This window comes from Nestor notabilis, unplaced genomic scaffold (genome assembly GCF_000696875.1).
Source record: "Nestor notabilis isolate BGI_N333 unplaced genomic scaffold, ASM69687v1 scaffold1044, whole genome shotgun sequence".
Taxonomy (NCBI): Eukaryota; Metazoa; Chordata; class Aves; order Psittaciformes; family Psittacidae; genus Nestor; species Nestor notabilis.
In genome coordinates, this window is record NW_009926640.1 from 33,166 (window position 1) to 53,081 (window position 19,916).

The 19,916-nt window shown below is 40.4% G+C and overlaps 1 protein-coding gene across 1 annotated transcript in view; it reads left to right on the forward strand.

Annotated features, from left to right (window-relative positions):
* The window catches only part of CPA6 (carboxypeptidase A6), a gene marked incomplete at its 5' end in the record, with an annotated part of 32,795 nt that overhangs the window by 6,880 nt on the left and 5,999 nt on the right, over positions 1–19,916 (forward strand). Inside the window, 3 exons of the mRNA XM_010013614.1 lie at positions 13,320–13,430; positions 13,699–13,789; positions 18,339–18,541. Coding sequence (XP_010011916.1) covers positions 13,320–13,430; positions 13,699–13,789; positions 18,339–18,541 — 405 coding nt within the window. The remainder of the gene's footprint in view (positions 1–13,319; positions 13,431–13,698; positions 13,790–18,338; positions 18,542–19,916) is intronic.

A 19,916-nucleotide genomic window follows, 5' to 3' on the forward strand; every position in this document is an offset into this window, starting at 1 on the left:
GCCCGCTCTCCCAAAAGCCTGTAGCATTGTGTGCGGTTGTTGGGGCCCAAGTGCAGAAACTGGCACTGAGCCTTGTTTAACTTTGTACAATTGGCCTCAGCCCATTGATCCAGCCTGTGCAGATCCCTCTGCAGAGCCTTCCTCCAGCAGATCAACACCCCCAGCCAAACTGGGAGTTGCAAACTTACTGAGGGTGCACTTGATCCCCTCATCCGAATCATCAATGAAGATATTAAACAGAACTGGCCCCAGTACCGAGCCCTGGGGGACACCACTTACCGGCTGCCAACTGGATTTAATTCCATTCACCATTACTCTTTGGGCTTGGCCATCCAGCCAGTTTTTACCCAATGAAAAGGGCACCCATCCAGGCCGCGAGCAGCCAGTTTCTCCAGGAGAATGCTGTGGGAAATGGTGTCAAAAACTTCACTAAAGTCTAGGTAGACAACATCCACAGCCTTTCCCTCATCCACTAAGCAGTCACCTTGTCATAGAAGTCAAGCAGGACCTGCCTTTCATAAATACATACTGACTGGGCCTGATAAACAGGTGTTGTTTTATATGCCACACTATGGTACTCAAGGTGATCAGCTTCATAACCTTCCCTAGCACCAAGGTCAGAATGACAGGCCTTTAGTGCCCCAGATCCTGCTATCCTCTAGTCAACTGGGACCTCCCCAGTTAGCCAGGACTGCTGATAAATGATTGAAAGGAGCTCAAGTGAGCACTTCTGACAGCTCCCTCCGTACTCTTGGGTGGATTGAATCCAGCCCCATAGATTTACGTATGTCTAACTGATATAGTGGGTCACTGGCCAGTTCCCCTTGGACTATGGGGTCCTCAATCAGCTCCCCATCCCTGTCTACCAGCTCAGGGAGCTGGGTACCCTGAGAACAACTGGTCTTACTACTAAAGACAGAGACAAAGAAGGCATTAGTTACCTCAGCCTTTTCCTCATCCTTTGTCACTACTTTCCCCCCTGCATTCAGTAAAGGATGGAGATTCTCCTTAGTCCTCCTTTTGTTGCTAATGTATTTATAGAAACAATTTTTATTGTCTTTAATAGCAGTAGCCAGATAATTTCTAGTTGAACTTTGGCCCCTCTAATTTTCTCCCTGCATAACTTCATGACATCCTTGTGGTCCTAGTGAGTTGCCTGCCCCTTCTTCCAAAGGTCATAAACTCTGTTTTTTCCTGAGTTCTGGCCAAAGCTCTCTGTTCAACCAGGTGGTCTTCTTCCCAGCCTGGGGAGGAAGAGCAGCTTCTGAGCAGCTATCCTACCCAGGAGAACAGGCTGCAGTAAACAAAGGAAGATGTTTGGCACAGGCAGGCACTGGTGGGAAAGCCTTATTGCTCAAATACGTATTCCTTGCTGAGCTTTTCCCATAAAGCACTACAGTGTGGCAGGAAGGTAAAAATCGTAACATTTCTCTGTAGACCTTATAGGCTGTCTATGTGTATATAAAAACCTTCTGGTTGTTATTTGAGATCCTTGAAGAGTAGCTTGCTAGTAAGACTGTTTTGCTAACTATGTAAAAGCATTTTCCTAGATGAAAGAAAGTTTCTGCAGAGTGCCTTGAGACTACAAGAATGTACCACTTTTGTCTGGCCATGTCGGTTATGCATTGCCTTTATTCACAAATGATATACATTTTCTTCTTTCCTTAGAGCAATATATCAACCCAGCATTATAGCAAAAAAGCATTAGGATAAGAATACATTATGCTCACAGTCTCCATCATTGTATTAAAAAAGACTGGGAGAGGAGGAAAGACAAGATTGTTAGATTGTTTGGTTTAGGATATTGCTTTTCTCATTAAATGAATTAGACCTTTTCAGTAAGAACTGTGGAAAAACTGAAAGCTGAAGGCCTCTCCATGCTTCCAACTCTGCAATTCTCTTTGGCTGGCAAACTCCTCCCTTAAGCACCTCTGCAGCCCAGCAGCCCACTTTCCATCCCCATCTAGCGCTTATGGGCAGTTCTGAGAAAGAGCAGTCAGCTTGGAAACAGATTTTTCCTGGCATGTTTGTTGACTCTAAGGAATAGCACCACAAGCCTATTGATTTAAGGCAAGCAAAAGGAATTGTTGGATTTATGTGATGTTAGATTCTTTTCTAGCAGGAACAGCATACATGCATCATTTCACCGTGCAGGCAGCCTGAAATATTTTATTGAGCTTTCACTTCACCTTGTGATCTCTGTCACTTGTTTTTATTGAAGTATCCAAACTCCTGTGTAAAACGAGGCTTTTCAGGTTATTTAGTTTAGAAAACAACCTCTCCGTATGAGTGTCGCTTAATATTCAAGCTCAAGACTCTGTGCTACAAACTTGACCAGATATTCCCATTGAGCTTAGGAACCTTCAGAGTCTTGCTTGCACCTCTGGAAGTGGCACCTTCTGAGTGCCAGTGAATTTGCTGCAAGCAGTGGGAGACAGCATCTCCAGTAGGGTGGAGGTGCCAGTGAGCAGCTGGCTGCTAGTATGGATTACCAGGGTATGGGCAGCAACTCCCCACTTTCTACAAAGCATCTGGAGTTGTTCAGCTGAGTAGGACCCAGCTCCAATCTATCTAGAAATGCAAAGCAAACTAAGGTAGAGCAGACCTGGGAAGTGAGGATGTGAGGTTAGATTGTGGGAAGGCAAGAGGCTGCCTGCTATGCAGGCTTGTTTTGTATGCAGACAAACACAATAGAGAAAAAGAAGAGATGAACTAGAGAAAAAGGGAGAAAGATATAGAAGTTAAAGATTAAAAAGAGAAAGAGAATGCACAGGAAAGAGAATTATGTAATATAATTTAGAGTACCAAACCAGCCTACTTGCATTTTGAAACAAACAAAAGGAAAGCAAGGACTATTGTTTGGTTTAGGGGGTTGACTTTTCGTTTGCTTTTCTGTGTGTTTTTTCATTCTAATCCTCTCCAGCATGAGCTCCAGCTTTGGCTCTGTATTCCGTAGGTCTGGTGTTAATAACATCACTGTTTGTTTTTGCAGAAGGTGCCCTGAATGCCTCTAGTCTCTCTGCTAATCAGATGTTCTACCAGGGCTAGTAATACTGGTGGCCTCTGACAAACCCTACCTTATACTCACTGAATTTCAAGTTAAGAAAGGGGACGCCCTGCATGCACAGGATCAGATCTTTAGGTACCAGCTAATGAGCCACAGAGAAGTGTCCATGTGTGTATTGTAGTAGAATACCAGTTATGTTACAGTAGAGTACCATTCAACTTCAATGCTTACTCAGCTGAAAAAGGGTGCAAAAAAGGCCCTGACAGGGAAATAGTAAGAGACCTGGAGTAGTTAGAGTAGGGAAGCAAGAGGAACTGTAAAAAGCAATGGAACAGATTACATGTGGCCTTACTTTGAAGGCTGCCTGCAAAGATAAATTAATCTAATGTAACCCAGAATCTGTGTGCACAGCAAAAGAATTTGGGGAGGGGGGAAGGAAAAAAAATTAAAATCGTACATTAAAATATGTTGGTAAATACTACAAACTGGAAAGAAAGGGACTATATTATGTGTTACTATGTTGTAGAAAGCAGGAGACTTTAGAAACAAAATTTGTGTATGGTTTTATCCCAAATTAAATAGCCCTCATAGAACTAAAGAAGCAAACCCTATAGACTTTTTGCAAGAGTACAATTATATATGTATATGGATTAAATAAGGACACTAACTCCTCTTCACTGGGTGCGTGGTTGTGAGAGGAGAAGCAGAATTCAGATATCGAATTATCCAAACCTCAAATCTAGGATTTTACCATTGTTTTGAAAATCTGAAATATGGTTCACAGGCAGCTATTCAAATTAACATCAAAACTAGATTCGGTTTCGGTTTTAGTGGAAGCAGATGAGGATTCCCATTACATCTGGTTTGACTTTCTTCCCTCTAATAAATGCTGCCATTTGATCCCCGTCAATGATGTATAAGCTTGAAATGTCATTCATACAACATTTTCAGGGATGTGACTTAAAGATGCACTATTCTTTGTTTCTGATGCAGGAATTTGTATTTCAAAATTAGAAAATTCAAGAAAAGCCATTAAAAACCTCCAAGAAGCAAGCACTGATTGTACTTCTTCTTGACATAATGTTCTAAAAATCCAGCGGCAACTGTAAGGGAAACATCCGTTAAGATCAAGTGTATTCCCCTAAGGGAATAATCTCATCAGAGTCTCAGATTAAGGTGCAAATAGCCTCACACTTTGGAAATGCAACAACCTCCACCGTCACTTTATTCTCCCATCCTCAAAAGTGGGCCTATTTAGGAAAAAAGGAAAACTAGCATATCTTGACCGGCTTCAGTATATCTTGCATCTGAGGCATGTTCTTCCATAGACTACCTAGGCTCTTGTATTTTTCAAATGTTTAAGTCTTGAAGACTTTCCTCAAAATAATATTATCATTCTTTGAATGTGAGTCAGCTTAACATTGCATTGCACATAGAAAAGCCGCTTTTCTTTGATGTGAGACTGGATAAGCAGTGCTACCTTCTGCTGCTTCTGGGACAGAACCTAACAATATCTAAGGTCTTTGCTGGAACAATGTTCAAAACTACTTCTGAGTTTTCTGGATTTGATCAAGGTGACTTGATAAGTTTGGTTAGGGCATTGACCTTTCTAGACTACCCATGAATGGTTCCTTCAACCCTATTCACAGACCCACTGAAAAGGAGCTGTATAGTAGAGGAATCCAAACCCCCACCTTTGAAGCCCTGCTCATCCTGCAGCACTGTGTCATCCCTTAAAGATGGGCCATAATAGCTGCCTCATCTGAGAAAAATCCCAAATATGAAATGAATATCAGTTCCAACCCTAACTATTCTATGATTCTGTGATTCTATGCTCTATGTACTTTAAGCTGTGAGATGAATGGCCTAAAGTCCAAATTCTGAAATGTAGGTGGCCAATGATTGCAGTTACATGAGTTCCCAAATTATTCAAGATGATGTGTTTGTGCTTTATCATGCACCCAAGGAGCAGACAGGTAACCCCAGACAAACAATTTAAAGGTTGAAGGCAGATTTTTGACTTTTTTTATTTTGAATGCTGATGTTGGTATTGATTGCTGCCAAAACCAGGCTTGAATCCCATCTTTTCACTCCATAATAATGAGCTAAGAGAGACACACAGACTGTCCAAGATGCAGAATGGCAACACCTGCCCCCACTATTTGCAGCTTGAGACTGATTTATGAGTCACGTTGTGGGATGCATATGGGATGCATAATGCCAATTAGCCAGCCATTAGGCTCATGGACCAGGCCCCAGAGACCAGTCTTTACTAGGAATTTTGCAGGGTTCGAGACCTGAGATTCTTCCTCAGGAATGTTTATGAAGTGCTTGACTGTAAAGGCAGGATACCTAAAATAAGGGAACATACATAAACATCTACAGAGCTGAATAAAGACAACAGTGTGATCAAACACAGGTCCAAGGAGGAGACCCAGACAGTGTCAGTGTTAACAAGGGTTGGCTCTTCTGCACTATGCAGGCCAGGTGGTCAGAAGGCTATAAAGCCGTAAGTATTCCTTCTTTAAGATCTGCTGAAAGCCAGTGTAGCATTTATACTCGTTCTGCAAAATTCCACAGACCATGTCCTGATGGACAAAACATCTGAAATATGCTGCATCAACAGTCAGAGCAACATTCATTCATTCATTCCAGCGCTGAAGTCCACACTGTCAGGAAAAAAGTTTCACATTCTGGATTGTTTCTGGGTCTTGCTAAGGTCCGTCAAAACTAGTAATCTTTTAGGAGTCAGTAAATTTATTTCCCCTTGCTATCCTAACCGCCAGAGCCTCAAAATACTGGCTGATTATGAAATTCAGACACCAGTTTTTCACCCACTTCAGAAATAGTCTGATTTTGGGGGTGTGTATGATAGTTATGTGAAGCAACACAGTAATGTTTGTTAAAGATTATATGCTTGACCTATCATCACTTGTCAACAGATTTAAGTCTTTTGAACAGGTACAGCTGAAATGTCATGTTCCCACAATCCAGGATTTCAGACTAATATTAAAGGATGCTCTTTGCAGCTGTATTTAGTTATTCTTTGAGGCAATGTATTTAGTTCACCCCCATGATAGGCTTTCTGTCTCCAGCTTGGGTGTTTTCCAAGCAGAAGTTTTGAACCACAGAGGAAAGAGGCAAGGATATAACTGCCTCTCTCTCCATGTAAGCCATACATTTATGCCACTCCTATCTTGATGACAGCTACACCACTGTTCTTACCATATCTTTAAGTGCTGGCTCTCAGAAACCTGAAGAGGTTTTGAAATAATTTGAAATTCCAAAGTGAATCAGAGGCATGCAAGGCCAAAAGACACACTGTACCTGTGGCTTGTTCCTTTCAATGTTTAGTTGGATACATTTCTTATTTCGAAGGTCCATTCCCTTCAGCTAAAGCTCTTCAGTTGATCTTGATTTGATTTGAAATTTTTTGTTGGTCTTTAAACCATCGTATCTTCTTGCTGTACGAAATCTTCCTATCTGGGCTTCCCTCCTGTGTATCAGTTTTTAGTTCACCCTTGTTTTAGGAAAGCCAGAAGCTTATAAGGGCTGTATCTTGCCCCGCTGCAGCCTCGTTCGCAGCTGCCAGTGATGATGGCACTGTGAAGACCAGGCTTTTTTCACTGTGAAGGACCAGTCACCTGGTGACAGATCTCTCCACAAATGCTCTGCAGCTCCTTCATACATACAGTACAATCACTGGATCTTAATTTTTATTGTTTACCAAGCTCTTGTCTCCCCAGCTGTCTTTTTAGCCGCCTGACCTCAGAAAAAAATTGACTTCTCTGAGTGCTCCCTATATATCCATTATCTGGAGGAAAAATCCATCTGTTTCATCTATATTTGAAACACTCACCCTTACTTATCTTCAGCTAACTCATTCTTCTCTGTTAGGAGCTTCTGACTAAAACACTATTTGTTTTTTCTCCATCAGAGAGATCACCTCCAGCCTGTTCACTCAGTACTTCATTCATCAGCCTTTCAACAGCAAGAGGCACTGGTACAAATGCAAAATCTGTTTTATCCTTATGATTTTTTTTAATGCTCCAAATGCTGTTCCAGCTATTTGAAGTTTCTGTACAGTAATTACCCCTATGTGTATGTTCTGTATGTTGTTTCTGCTTTGACTCAACTTTCCCCCTGCTGCTCCGCATTTGGTTCAGTTCTGAATGAGTTCAGCTATTCCTGCAGCCATTTTATACTCCACTTCTCTCTGAGTATCTGCATCTGGCCAGCATGTCCCTGCTACTGAAAGCAGACGTTACTACTGTGCACCACTTTCAAGCAGAAGGAAGGAAAATAAAGTAGCAGTGAACACTTCCAACAAGAGTTTCCCAGACTGGGCCCTCAGCTGTGATTCTGATTTTTTTTTTAATTAATAAAATCCAAGCCAATGACAAAAAGATGGAGTGCAGTACCGTGGTATTACCACAACGAGGCATGTGATGCATTGTTTTAAAAGCAGCTGTGGCAAACCACTTTTACACTGTGCAGTATTTCTTTCTCTTTTGATACATGGTGGATTTCCCCAGATTCTATTCAACAGTAAGACAGTTTAGAGAGGGTGCTTTCCTTTGCTGTGACATCTTTGCAATGGCGAAAAAACCACAACAACCCAACAGTTAAAATGGTTTCCAGTTTCCCAAAAGGAAGTAAGTACTGCATTATTTCTCTCGTGCACTTTCAACTACTCAGATGCATCCTCCTGCCTACCCCTTATCTTAAGAAGATAAAAAATACTTTAATTTTGTTTGTAGCTATTTGTTTTTCACAATGCGAGTACATTGTGATAATATAAAGGTGACCTTGCAGCTGTGTTGTGCCTGTAGTAGGAATTCTTCAATGACACTTGTTAGTGCCATCTCCTATGTTAAGTATTAATCACTAGGACATTCAAATTATACCCTGTGAAGGCTTTTGAGCTGCTGAATATGTTCTTCAAGGCATGAAAAGAATTCACATTGTTGCTCCAAAGTATTACTTGCCCTACAGAAGAAATTCAGCTTTATATTTTAGCAGTCAACTCCTGTGTGATGATGCTGAGCAGTTAGGGCCTCAGTAAAACTACTGATATTCAGAAATACTATGGAGCATGAGAAAGAACTACAAAAGAAAATTCTGTGTGTTGGACAATATAGTTGTTCCAGAAACTGAATTCCAAGCAGTAATTTTCATTTTAATTATTTAATGGTGTCTCAACAACTTAATTAAACAGTGTATTCAAGAGAGTTCTGTTGGGTTGCCCTCAGTATGTACTACCTTGAACCAACATAACTAGGACATAAAATTAAAGAATTACGTTTTTCAGAGGTATACTCTTGATGAGTGTCCACAAAGTAGGTGGCCGTTATTTTCATACAATTACTAGTAGAGAAGTTTATGTTGCCCCATTCAGAGCACTCACAGTGCTTCAGAATAATTCAGGCCTTCCCTTTTCCTGCTAGGCAGTCCTTGACGTATTTGGGAACCATGAGGCACTTTTTTATGTACTACCTCTCAGAGTAGAACCAAGAAGTTCTGTCTCCTTTTTCCACTAAGATTTGTGTAACTATGCAGCTTCTTCCCCACAAGATCTTGCATTTGCTTTGGTGGTCCAGACCTTGTCCAAGCCTGCTGGAACTGCTGTTTGCTTCTCTAACATGTCAATTATGCCATTGTCTCCCTGCCTCTTCTCTGCTTCAGCTTCTCCTTCTGCATTCTTTAGAGGCAGCATAAGCAAGACTTTGGGATCCTACAGGTCCTTCTTTTTGGAATCTTCTTATGAGCTCTCTTCTGAATGCTGCAGAGTATTTGCAGCACACTCTTTTTTGTCAGTTGCTGTTTCTGGATTCCTCCTGTGGGAAATGTTCCCAAAGAGGAAGGAAGATTTTTCTTGGTGTTAAAAAATAATAATAAACCATATACAGCTCAAGCTTCAGCCTTGAAAATTTGACCCTTTATTTTAAGCCACTTGTTTCTAGACACACAGTTGTATCTTAGCCTTAATAATGGGCTTACCATTCAGGTCGTGATTCGAATGCCAAAGCAGGACACTAGCAGTAAAAGGGAAAATGGTGATAAAAAGATGTACTTCGTCCAAGTACAGCAACAGAGCTAAGTACTAGCTTGCCAAACTGATAAAGTAGCAATGAAGGCCTGAATGGCAGATCATAGTGCCACCCTGCTGAAGTGTAAGATGTACAGACAATAGTAAAATATTGTATGTTATTGCCAGAAAGTATGTTTTAGCTGATATCTTGATAATGGCATGGAAGAGTTAATCCTGTTTTGTTGGAAGCAGCTTTATGCGATTTCTGATAGAACAGCAATGCAGTCAGTTCCCTGTGCTATAATGGTAACTGCTTAACTCAGTGTGATTGCTTAATTCTAAACCAGAAGCAGCAAAAGCTGATTGTTACCTTTAACTTAATAATAATTAATTGAGGGACAGCAAATCGTTATTAAGCTCAGCTTCAATTCCAGTTTCTCTCAACTCTGTCTCCTTGCTTTGTCCTTCTCAGTCACTCCCCTTATTTTATAAAAAGCCCAACTGCATCCTAAATCCATTTTAAACTCTTGCCTTTTATTGCCTTGTCAGTGTACAATATAGCTCTTTAGTTCGCTTCATCCACCAAATTAAATTTCCTATGGACCAGATCCCCAGCCAGCCTAAGCTGGTGTAGTGCTATCAACAACCACCACTCTGCCGATCCAGATGATCGAGCCCCCTCCTATTAATCATTGGTTCTTCCCCCATCCCCCAGGCAGATTGCTTGCATGGTGTTGGCAGGGTTCCTGTATCATCTGTTCATTCACTAATAACACTATTCAGCATTTATTGGGCCAGTCTAGCTCTCTGCAAATTCAGCAGTGAAGCTGCTATTGATTGCGTGACGAGGAAGCAGAATCAAGCCATATAAAGTCACATTACTTTGTATTCTGAGAGCTCTGTGCGAACGACACAGCAGTTAATTCACTAATAGTTTATATTCATCTTGCTTGTGTCATAGTGAAGTGAAAATGTTTCAGCACTGCCGGGGTGGGTGGTTTGCATGACCATTTTTCAGAGGATTTGAGAGTCACGTCACAAAAGGCAAGTTGTGGGCTTTGCTCCAGCAAGGACACACCTTAGTAACTGTAAGGCACATTGCCAAAGACCTCCCTATTAAGAGAGGTAAGATTATGCAGTCTGTGTTTCCTGAATACATATATCAAATAAAAGCGTCAGATAAAAAACAGTAGGAAGGACAGAATATTTTCAGCAGAAAGACTGAATATGATCTCACTTACACCAGGTTATACCAGCTAACACTGTGGCTTTCCTTCAAGAAGGAGGTCACACCAGTCCATTACATTTTAATGAAATGCTACTTTAAAAGAGTAACCAAATTATTAAGAGAAAACATAGATGCTTTAAAGAACAGAATTGAATGATGGAGCAACCTGGTCTAGCGGAGGGTGTCCCTGCCCATGGCAGAGGGGTTGGAACTAGACAATCTTTAAGGTCCCTTCCAACACAAACCCTTCTATGGTTCCATGATTCTATACTTGGCTCTAAATCAACTTAAAATTTTGAAGAGTATTACTGGGGACTATAATGCTTTCTAAAGTCTCTCCTACTATTTTGTCAATGACAGCAGACATTACAATAACCCAGAGTAGCTTTAAAAAATGAAAGGGTGCTTTGCATTTTTCAGTCTATGTTTTGTTTCAGCTTTTAAATGGTGGTGCTTTTACCTAGAAAGAAAAATATATTCTTCATAGGATTTAAAACATATTGAACATTAAAAAATCTTCATTCAAATATTTTCATTATGTCACTTTTTGCAGATTCCAAAAGGTTATGAAAAATTTGCAAAGCTCATCCATGCAATTTTTAAGAAGGGTATTACTTTAATTACTTACCTGTAGTTATTTCAAAGAGATAATTTTTAAAGTGTTTTAAAGAATTTAATCTTACACCATTGCAGTATAAAATACAGAATATAACACTACAAGGTAACAAAATGCATAGTTACAGATGTAACTGACAGCAGAAGAATGGCATATGTAAATACAAATAGAATCAAATAGGCCAATCTTATTACCACTGATTTGGAAATACCCACTATGGAGGCACACTTGAGCTTAATTTGTTGAAACTGTCCAAAAAGAGAAAAGAATTAAAAAGTCAGTGAAGTGGCGTGTGGTGCATTATTTCTTCCCCAGCCAAATTACTCGTCCCTGAAATAAGCAAAACAAAAATGTTATTTTTCCTTGACTCATATTTTGGAGGATGACATTTTTTTGTTTCCACTGTAGAACAGTTTTACAGATTTAACATCCATACTTATCATATAGTCTCTTAAGCCTGTGCAGATTTAAGTGCAGGGCTATCTTAATGCACAGAGTAGCCGTACTCACTTCAAGTATGTGTTTTCTGCACATGGAACATCAATGAAACAGAGCCCTTGTTGTCACAGTCATTATTTTTGAGTAACCATTCCTTTCTGTTTTGACAAAATTACTTTTTACTATAGAAGCAGTTCCCTGAATACCAATACTTTTATCCAAATGTATTTGTAGCCTTGATGTGACCTCCTAATACAAGTAAATCAAATTTAAATGCAGTACCATTCCAGCTAAGAATCCTTGGGGGACTTCTGGCACATGGGCCAGGAGACCTGGGACTTCTTCATCAGCCAGTGACTTTCTCCCAGGCAGCCCATGGCTTCACTAAGCTTCCCCTCAAAACCCTGCTGTCATCCTCTTCTCCCCTGTGACAATCCTACCCCGTTTCAGCATCTCATCCCACCCTTCGGTGCTCCACCCTGTGCTGTCCCAGCTTCTGCCCCAGTCTCATTTCATTCTGTGCTGTTCCCCCTTTGCCCTCTATTGCTCATCTTCTCCACCTCTTGCCTGGCTGAAACAGAAGAGGAGCTCAGTGTGGAGTAGTAGCACTGGGTGACTCGGTGGCTTTGCACAGGGATGACATGATGCTTTGGATCTGATGAAGGACCTGCACGTGCAGAGCACTGCTGGGAGGGAAGCTGAGATCGCTTGAGGGGAAAGCACTGCATGCCAGAGGTATACCTGTTAACGAACAACTTAGAAAAAGTATTTAGAAGTCTCACTAGGCCCTCAGTAAAGAAAAAGTTTTCAGACTCCTCCGTGAGTAAATTTCAGCCCCAGACATGTCCAATTGTATGGGTGTTCTTACAGGTATTCTACAAAAAGGATTCATCACCCCTGTGGCAGCTTCAGTAATTCAAACAGCTGCATACTTAAGAGCTCAGAATTATCGAATTCTTGTACTTCGCACTGATCCCTGGCATTTCTCAATTGAAAAGCTTTTATTTAGTTTATTTCAGAGCATACATTTCCCTTTGTCCTCCCAAACACATGTTACTTCTTGGATCTGAAGGGCCAAAAACACTGCAGAGCAGAAGCTGTGATCACAGCAACAGGAGGAGAGGAGCCAGCCTAAGGCATCCCTCTGAACCCAGTGCCAGTGTGATATATTCTCTGCCTGCCAGGTGAAGCACTTGATTCCTCCCTTTACAGAATCAAGACTTAAACTTTGAAGGTTGCAGATTTGATGCCCAGCTATGACAAAGGACAGTTTTTTCTACAGAATGTGGTGTCCAAGCTTCCTGAAACTGGTAAAGGAGCATCTCTGATACTAACAAACAGAATTGCTGAGGACCCTCTGTTTTGCTATGTTTTTCTGTGATATAGAATGGAAAAGAAAATACTTTCCTTACCTAGACTTCCTCTACTAATTTTTATACTTGAGATTCTCCAGACGTAGAGGGTATTCTAATTTATAAAGGAATAATCTGCCTGTATTGATGATTGTGCATATAATAAATTACTTTGAATACAAAAAAAGCTTGCATATTGTGAGCCTTAGACACTTCAAGACTTGCTCTGACCTCACCAAATCACCACCTGGTAGAAATAACAGCAGTCCATTGTCTTACAGTAGCTAAAGTAATTTCCTCAACTAGGAATCTGTCCATTGGCTTTCAGCTCCTATGTCAAGAAACACTTTGTATGTATTTGCTGCTCTTTAATGTGAGTTGTATTTTCTTGGCTATTCATAGAAACTGAGAAGCAGAGAGAATAGGGTCTTTTAAACACCTTTTTCACATGTTCACATTCTGCCTTTAACCACATATGGAGGGAGATACCAGCCTTTCAAGTACAGCTCTAAGGATGTCAGTGGTGCCATACAGAGTTCAGGTCTCTGTACTGCCAAAGGCCACATGACTGTCTTAGCCTGTCACAACATTTAATCGGGAAATTATTTTTATTATAGAAACTACTTTCTTTGGCTTTTTTGCTTTAGGCTCTTCAGACATACCAGACTGATCCTGCCATGAGAAAGATGCTAACTCAGCTGAATTTCTATATCATGCCTGTATTTAATGTGGATGGATATCATTTTAGCTGGACAAATGTGAGTAGTATCAGTAGTATTACTGAAAAAATTGTTCTGGAAAGATGGAATGATTGTTGCATCGATCAGAGGGGACCTTCTGTATAATCTGGTCTATCACCTTGTGGCACGCAAAATGGAAGTAAATCACTCCAGCTAAAATACAGTACTGAATATGTTTAGCAGGGTTGGTTTGTTGTGTGTATAAATAGATTTTTAGATTTAGATTTGTATAAATAGATTTAAAGACAGTTATATTGCTATTTAACTATTTTATACCTTATGTTAGGATCGATTTTGGAGAAAAACGAGATCAAAGAACACAAGGTTTCGGTGTCATGGTGTTGATGCTAATCGCAACTGGAAAGTGAAATGGTGTGGTAAGTCTGGAGATACTTTGGTCCACCAGTTCAGATTACCCTGTATTTAATTATCCAACAGAGTAAGTAGGTTAGGTCACATCCATCATGAAGTGTTATCTTTTCCATAGTTAAAGTTGGAGGTAGTTTCCCATAAAACCATAAGCCAGGACTCAAATCTTCCTTCCAGCTTCAAGAAAAACAAATGTCCTGAACTTCTGAAAAACACCTCTCATCACAAGTAAAAGGTTTTTCATGGTGAGTGTGGCAAATATATAAAACCAGACATGCAGCTGTTCTGTATTTCTGCAATCATGTAAATGACTTGAAACACAGTATTGAGCCCAGCCCATCAGATTTCAGGATTTACTTGACTTACAGTTTTAGGAAACATTTCAAAGTTGATTTTACTTTAATTAGTCATTTCCCTGAAATGGGTTTAGCTTTGGAAATGTCAGAGTTGCTTTGTTTGCTTCACAGAGAAATGTCTGAGAGTATTTTAAGACCATTATTATTAGTGATTTCATAAAGAAAGAAGGTGCTTCTGAATGCATGAAGATCCAATTTAAAACTCCCAGCACTTCTGTAAGTACTTTCATTAAAATTGACCTCAATTTTGCATAGAGAATTCAGCAGTAATGAAATACTAGCAGAAGATTTGGAATGGATCCACTGAAGAGGAAAGGGGGTTTTATTAAACCTTACAGCAAGCCAGTGCAACTTACACAGGAGTAAGCAGACATACAAGTTCTGGTACAGCAGAAAGTAATAGCACTTTGTTGTGAACTATGGTGATATACTTAACTGGTTCTTCTGCTGACCTGCTCTCCCATCTTGAGCAACTTCCTTCAACAATCTGTGCAGATGTTTTCTCCTCCAGCATTCATCCACCTTCCTTATTTGTAGTATAAACTTGTAAAGACACAAATAGTGTTTGCGTAAAGCTAGCACTCCCTTCAGCCCATCCCTCTTCCACTGGAAGTCTCTAGATGTTTCCACAATACTCATTACTTGCAGTAGGAGCAAGCACTGTATGGTCTGGCATGCATGGATTCTTTAAATAGGACTGTAAGGATAAAAGTGAGTGTGAATAATCTGCCAGGGGAGATTACAAATGAGGTGAGAGTGAACAAAAGCATACATTCAATATAATATGGACCTGTGAAATATGCTTCCAGGTTTTTTCAGCTCTACTTGCAGTTAGGAGAGGACTGACACAGAAGCAATTACAGAAAGCCTATGTTAGCTGAGAACCCCTCCATTACAGAAGACAGTCCCATGGCCGCTAACATGATCTTTAAGGCAATTTTATGCTGCAAAAATAATGTAAAAATGAACCAAAGTCCTGCATCGCTGTTACCATCTTTTACTTATGTGTCAATGTCAGGGCTGCATAGCTGGAACAAACAGTTCTCTTACAAAGTCTTCAGAGCCATTTTGCAAGTACCTGTCAGTGCAGCAATACTACTGACACAGTGCATTTTCTTACTAGTCCTGATTAATCTTTCTTGGGTTCAAATCACTCTGCTCCCTGCTCCTTCTGCTCACTAGCCACTGTACTAAAGCACACTTTTTACTCAGTCCTGAAATGCTTGCTTAGTTTTCAGGAAAAAAACGTTTTTCCTAGGCTGAGTGAAAGTATAACAACACACACACACGTTGCATGTTGCAATACACCACTTGCTGCATTTCTCCCCTGCACCGAACATGAAAGACAAATCCCTGCCCCAGGTTTAAAAACTCAAAATTCCTCCAAGGTTGCTCATAATCCCGCCAAGCACATGCTCTGCTTCCCTCACCAGACTCCAAACTCTGATTCTCTATTTTGCAGAGAATAAAGAGCTCTTTCATGAACTGAGCTGACTGGTGCTCAGAAGATCCTCACCCAGTGCCCCATGTTCTCATTAATCTGACACTAAATGAGGCAGAGAAGAATCTGGATCATATCACACTTTGAGGCTTGTATAATCATGGTGTGTTTAACATACTGCACATGCTTGTAAAAACCTTTTAATTCAGTTCAGTCACACTTAAGAGTTTGCAGACAGGCTTGAACTTCGCTGTGGGGCTTCCAGGCTGGCGCGTTTTTGCATAATCCAGCCCCAATAAAGCCGCTGAATGCTAGCAGCAGCGCACTACTTAGTAAAGACACAGCATCCTTTCTGCTTTCCTCTTCCCTTCTAGTGTAGGACTTTGATGTAAGCTTTATGATGTTGCTTCAGTATTTTCTAGACACTAAGAAAAGGCCATATCACTGATCGTGGTAGATTTCACCTTGCAGGGCCCTGCACCCGAAATAGTGCACAGAAATTGTACACAGCCCAGGTGAATAATGACAGCAAGATCTCTGGATAGAAATGCTCCTTGCAATATATACATACATATATATGTATATATACACATATGTATATATATGTACATATATACATATATATGTGCAATAACTAGCGCAATGGTTTAATGTTCATGAAATAAATAGCAACTTTACAGCCAATGATGAGGTACTTAGAATTAAATCATGTCACAGGGCAAATCCAGTTAAAGGGGTTGCATCCAAAGCCCCCAGGAAAGCAGCAGTGGGAGTTAAAATTTCCAGTTCATCCCAATTTCCAGTGTACCCCATTACTCACTGAGGAGAATACCCCATATTGGCAGAAGAAGAGGCTGCAAGGAAGTTTGAGAATCACCCTCCCTGTCTTCCTTCTGTACCAAAGCATTGGTTTTATCAGTCTCTGCACACACTTCCTTTGTACATTTGATCTCATGATGGATGTTGGAGGATACTTATTCTCCCCCATTATGCTATCAATCAGGTACAAAAACGAAGCAGCCTGGTAGTATTTTACGCAATTCCGTTTTCTTCTCAGGACTGTAACTCAGAAATTTCACAGAAGTTGGTATGTACTGTGCTGGGTTTTTTGCTTCTTGTGTTACTTTAAAAAAACTTGCAGTATGAAAACTGAGGATATCCTTACATTATCTAAGGCCATCATGAAAGACCTCTCTTTTTAGTACCAGCTAGGATTGCAAATGGCTCACAACAGTAGGCTGGAGAGTTTAAAGAGGTTTTTCTTCACTGAAAGACATACTTTACCATTGGGTCACTTTACCATTACCTTGTAGGATTCTGCTGTTTATTAACAGTGACGTCCATTTTCATGAATTAGTATATAACACTGTTACAGGAGATGAAGTATCCATTAAAAAATGTAAAGGCTCTGGAGGATCTGTTAAATAGCTTTTCTTTAGCTATAATAACTGACAAGACATCAAGGCAGAGTACTCTTGGGATCTAGATGCTTTGGTGGCCATCTGTTCTGTAGGGAGGAGACCATCTGCCCTCTATATAACCCTTCCATATCCACTGCAATCTAAGCACTAATGCCTTTTGAAATCCCAACCTGTGGCCATTGAATGGTAGCCTCAATTTTCTTATTACAAATGAAGCTGCAGCATTAAGTTCTTCCACTTTTGAATTTTTTGGCATTACATTGATTGCATAAACCTATTATAGTTCATGTTATTATATTTTCTCACACACTGCTCTTATTATTTGAAGATGGCAGTACTTTATATACAAAGGAAAGCTAATAAAACACTGCTTTTTTAAGTCCCTGATGACTCCAGGGAATGTCACAAACAAACTATTACTATTCTGTGGGTTACTGTAAAACATGTGGCGTTTTAAAATCACAGTGGATAAGAGTGGAGTAGATTTGCATAGAAATTGTTCTTTCAGGCTCAGGCCCTAAGCTGTAAATGAGATGGTGGCTTACATCCAGAATTGCTGAATGATATAGCAGCCACTGCCACATCTCCTTTTCTGAGTTTCATCTTTCAGTACCTCATGGGATATTACAGGCAAGCTACACTTCTGTAGCTTATTGCCACATGAGCAGGTTGACATAGTGAAAGATATTCTCACAACTGAACCCCAGCCCCAAACTTGAAGGAAAATTAAGCCCTGTACAAACTGGAATTATTTCTGTTTTAGCTAACTGAACAATCATCCCACTGTCTTGTCATTTTCTTTCCATAAGATTTGCAAGAGTAAAACTAGGCAGCACTCAGGAACTACTCTCATGTTTTAAACCAGTGTCTAAGTTAATGCCTTTTGTGGTTACCTACCTACCATTGTAACCACCACTGTAATAGCTAGTCTTGGCAGTGACTAGTGAAAGAGGTATACTTCTCTGGTGTCAAACAGACCCACTGAGACCCTTTAATAGTTTAAATGCTGGAATGCTACCATAAAATGTGCCACTCATATGGAAAGCCAGAGAAGAAAAGACAATGAAGTCAGGCCCTCTTTTTTCTGTTGGGTTAAAAATATGTCCTCTGGGAAGAACTGCATTTAGCTGGCCAATTGGCAACTTGGTTTGTGTACTAGATGAACAAGCAGATTTGCTGTACTGAGGTCCCACTGGCTCACGCCCATCAGTCACGAGAAAGGAATTTGTTTATTGCTTTTCACACTTGTGCACAGGGGCCCACACAGGGTGAGCCAGAAGCTGACCCTTGGGAAATTCTCTGTAACTGTTCACCATCAACTTTCTCTTTCAATCTCTAGATGAAGGTGCTTCATTTCACCCATGCGATGACACCTACTGTGGTCCCTTTCCTGAGTCTGAGCCTGAAGTAAAGGCTGTTGCTCATTTTCTCCGCAAACATCGGAAACAAATAAAAGCCTATTTGTCCTTCCATGCTTATGCACAGATGCTGCTGTACCCTTACTCCTACCAATACGCAACTATTCCAAACTTCAGCTGTGTGGTAAGTACATTAAAACTTGAGAGAATATGCTTCCCTATATAATATTCTTTTGTTTTGAGAGGAGACTTGTTTCTCCAATCCTTTGCACATATTTAATATTGAGCGGTATTCATTCTGCATCTGCTTGCAATCACATTTCTGGTTATATAACCTTCAGTCATAGTGAGTCAGCGGTAATTTGATTAAAATGGTATAGCGCCTTCCACCCATCAGTCCCTTTAAATTACTTTATAGGATAAATCCCTGGGTTTTAATTATAGTTATTATCATTTTATTTAATTAACTGTAATGGGAATTATGTAGTTAAGTTCTTGGGCATCTAGCTGAAATTCCTGTCCCTCTGTGCTCAGAACTTAAGCACCAGGAGCACAAAGATCATCTTCAATGTTAAAACCAAAATAAATTTGAAATGGTTTATGCCTATCAATTAGAGAAGAAATGTCGTAGATTTTACCAAAAATAAAGCCTGGATTGCTTTATATATGATCCTGCTCAGACGTAGTATTTTTAACCCTTTAAGACAAGCAGTTAATTAACATTCACGGCTTTTGTCTATTAGAAAAATAAATCAATGAGAATACAGGGCCGTTATGCAAGCCTATTGATTTACAGATATATACATTTCATGCTCATCCAAATGCGGAACTATTCCCTCTGCTCACAGACTGACATCTGTTTTTAGCCAGTCTCCTGTGCATAAAACTGTCCCTACGGTTTGTTCTCCCAGGGAAACATGGCTAAGCTCTACTGTCTGTTTGCTCCTGCTCACAGACACACATTACACTCAGCCAGTTGTGAGCCTCTTTCTCTCAGATCCCAGTATATTTACATTGCCCTTTTAGGCCTTGAAAGTTGCAGTGACTTTCAACTTCCTAGTTTGAGCTACTTTACTCCAAAGGAGCTTAGCTACACCTTAGATTTATTCTGTGCAGGATGAATGATGATGTCAGTCCCTGGAGCTTCACTGAAGTTCCACTCAGCTGCCCTCTCAGGAGGCTGAGCAGCCAGCACACCACCAACTAAACTCTCTTTGTGGGTTTATTTCTGTTAAGACACTTAATTTCAAAAGCTACTAAAAATTCTCCTGTCTGATGTCATTCCTGCGACGCAGCAAATTAGAAGTTAACTAAGCAGCCAAAGGAGCTAAAAATACAAGACTCGTGGGGACTGACTAACCAGCCCTGCATTGACTGTGAACAAATCCACGAGTCTTCTTTTTATTGTATCGTCACCCTCGTTTGGGGAGTGGCAAAGAAAAAGGAGGTCCCCAAGTTAATTGGTAACTATCGCTTACCAGAAAACATCGACTGGGAATTTAAAACCACAGGATCTCATTCCTTGCACCAGCAGGTGCAAGAATATAGTTTTAAGAACA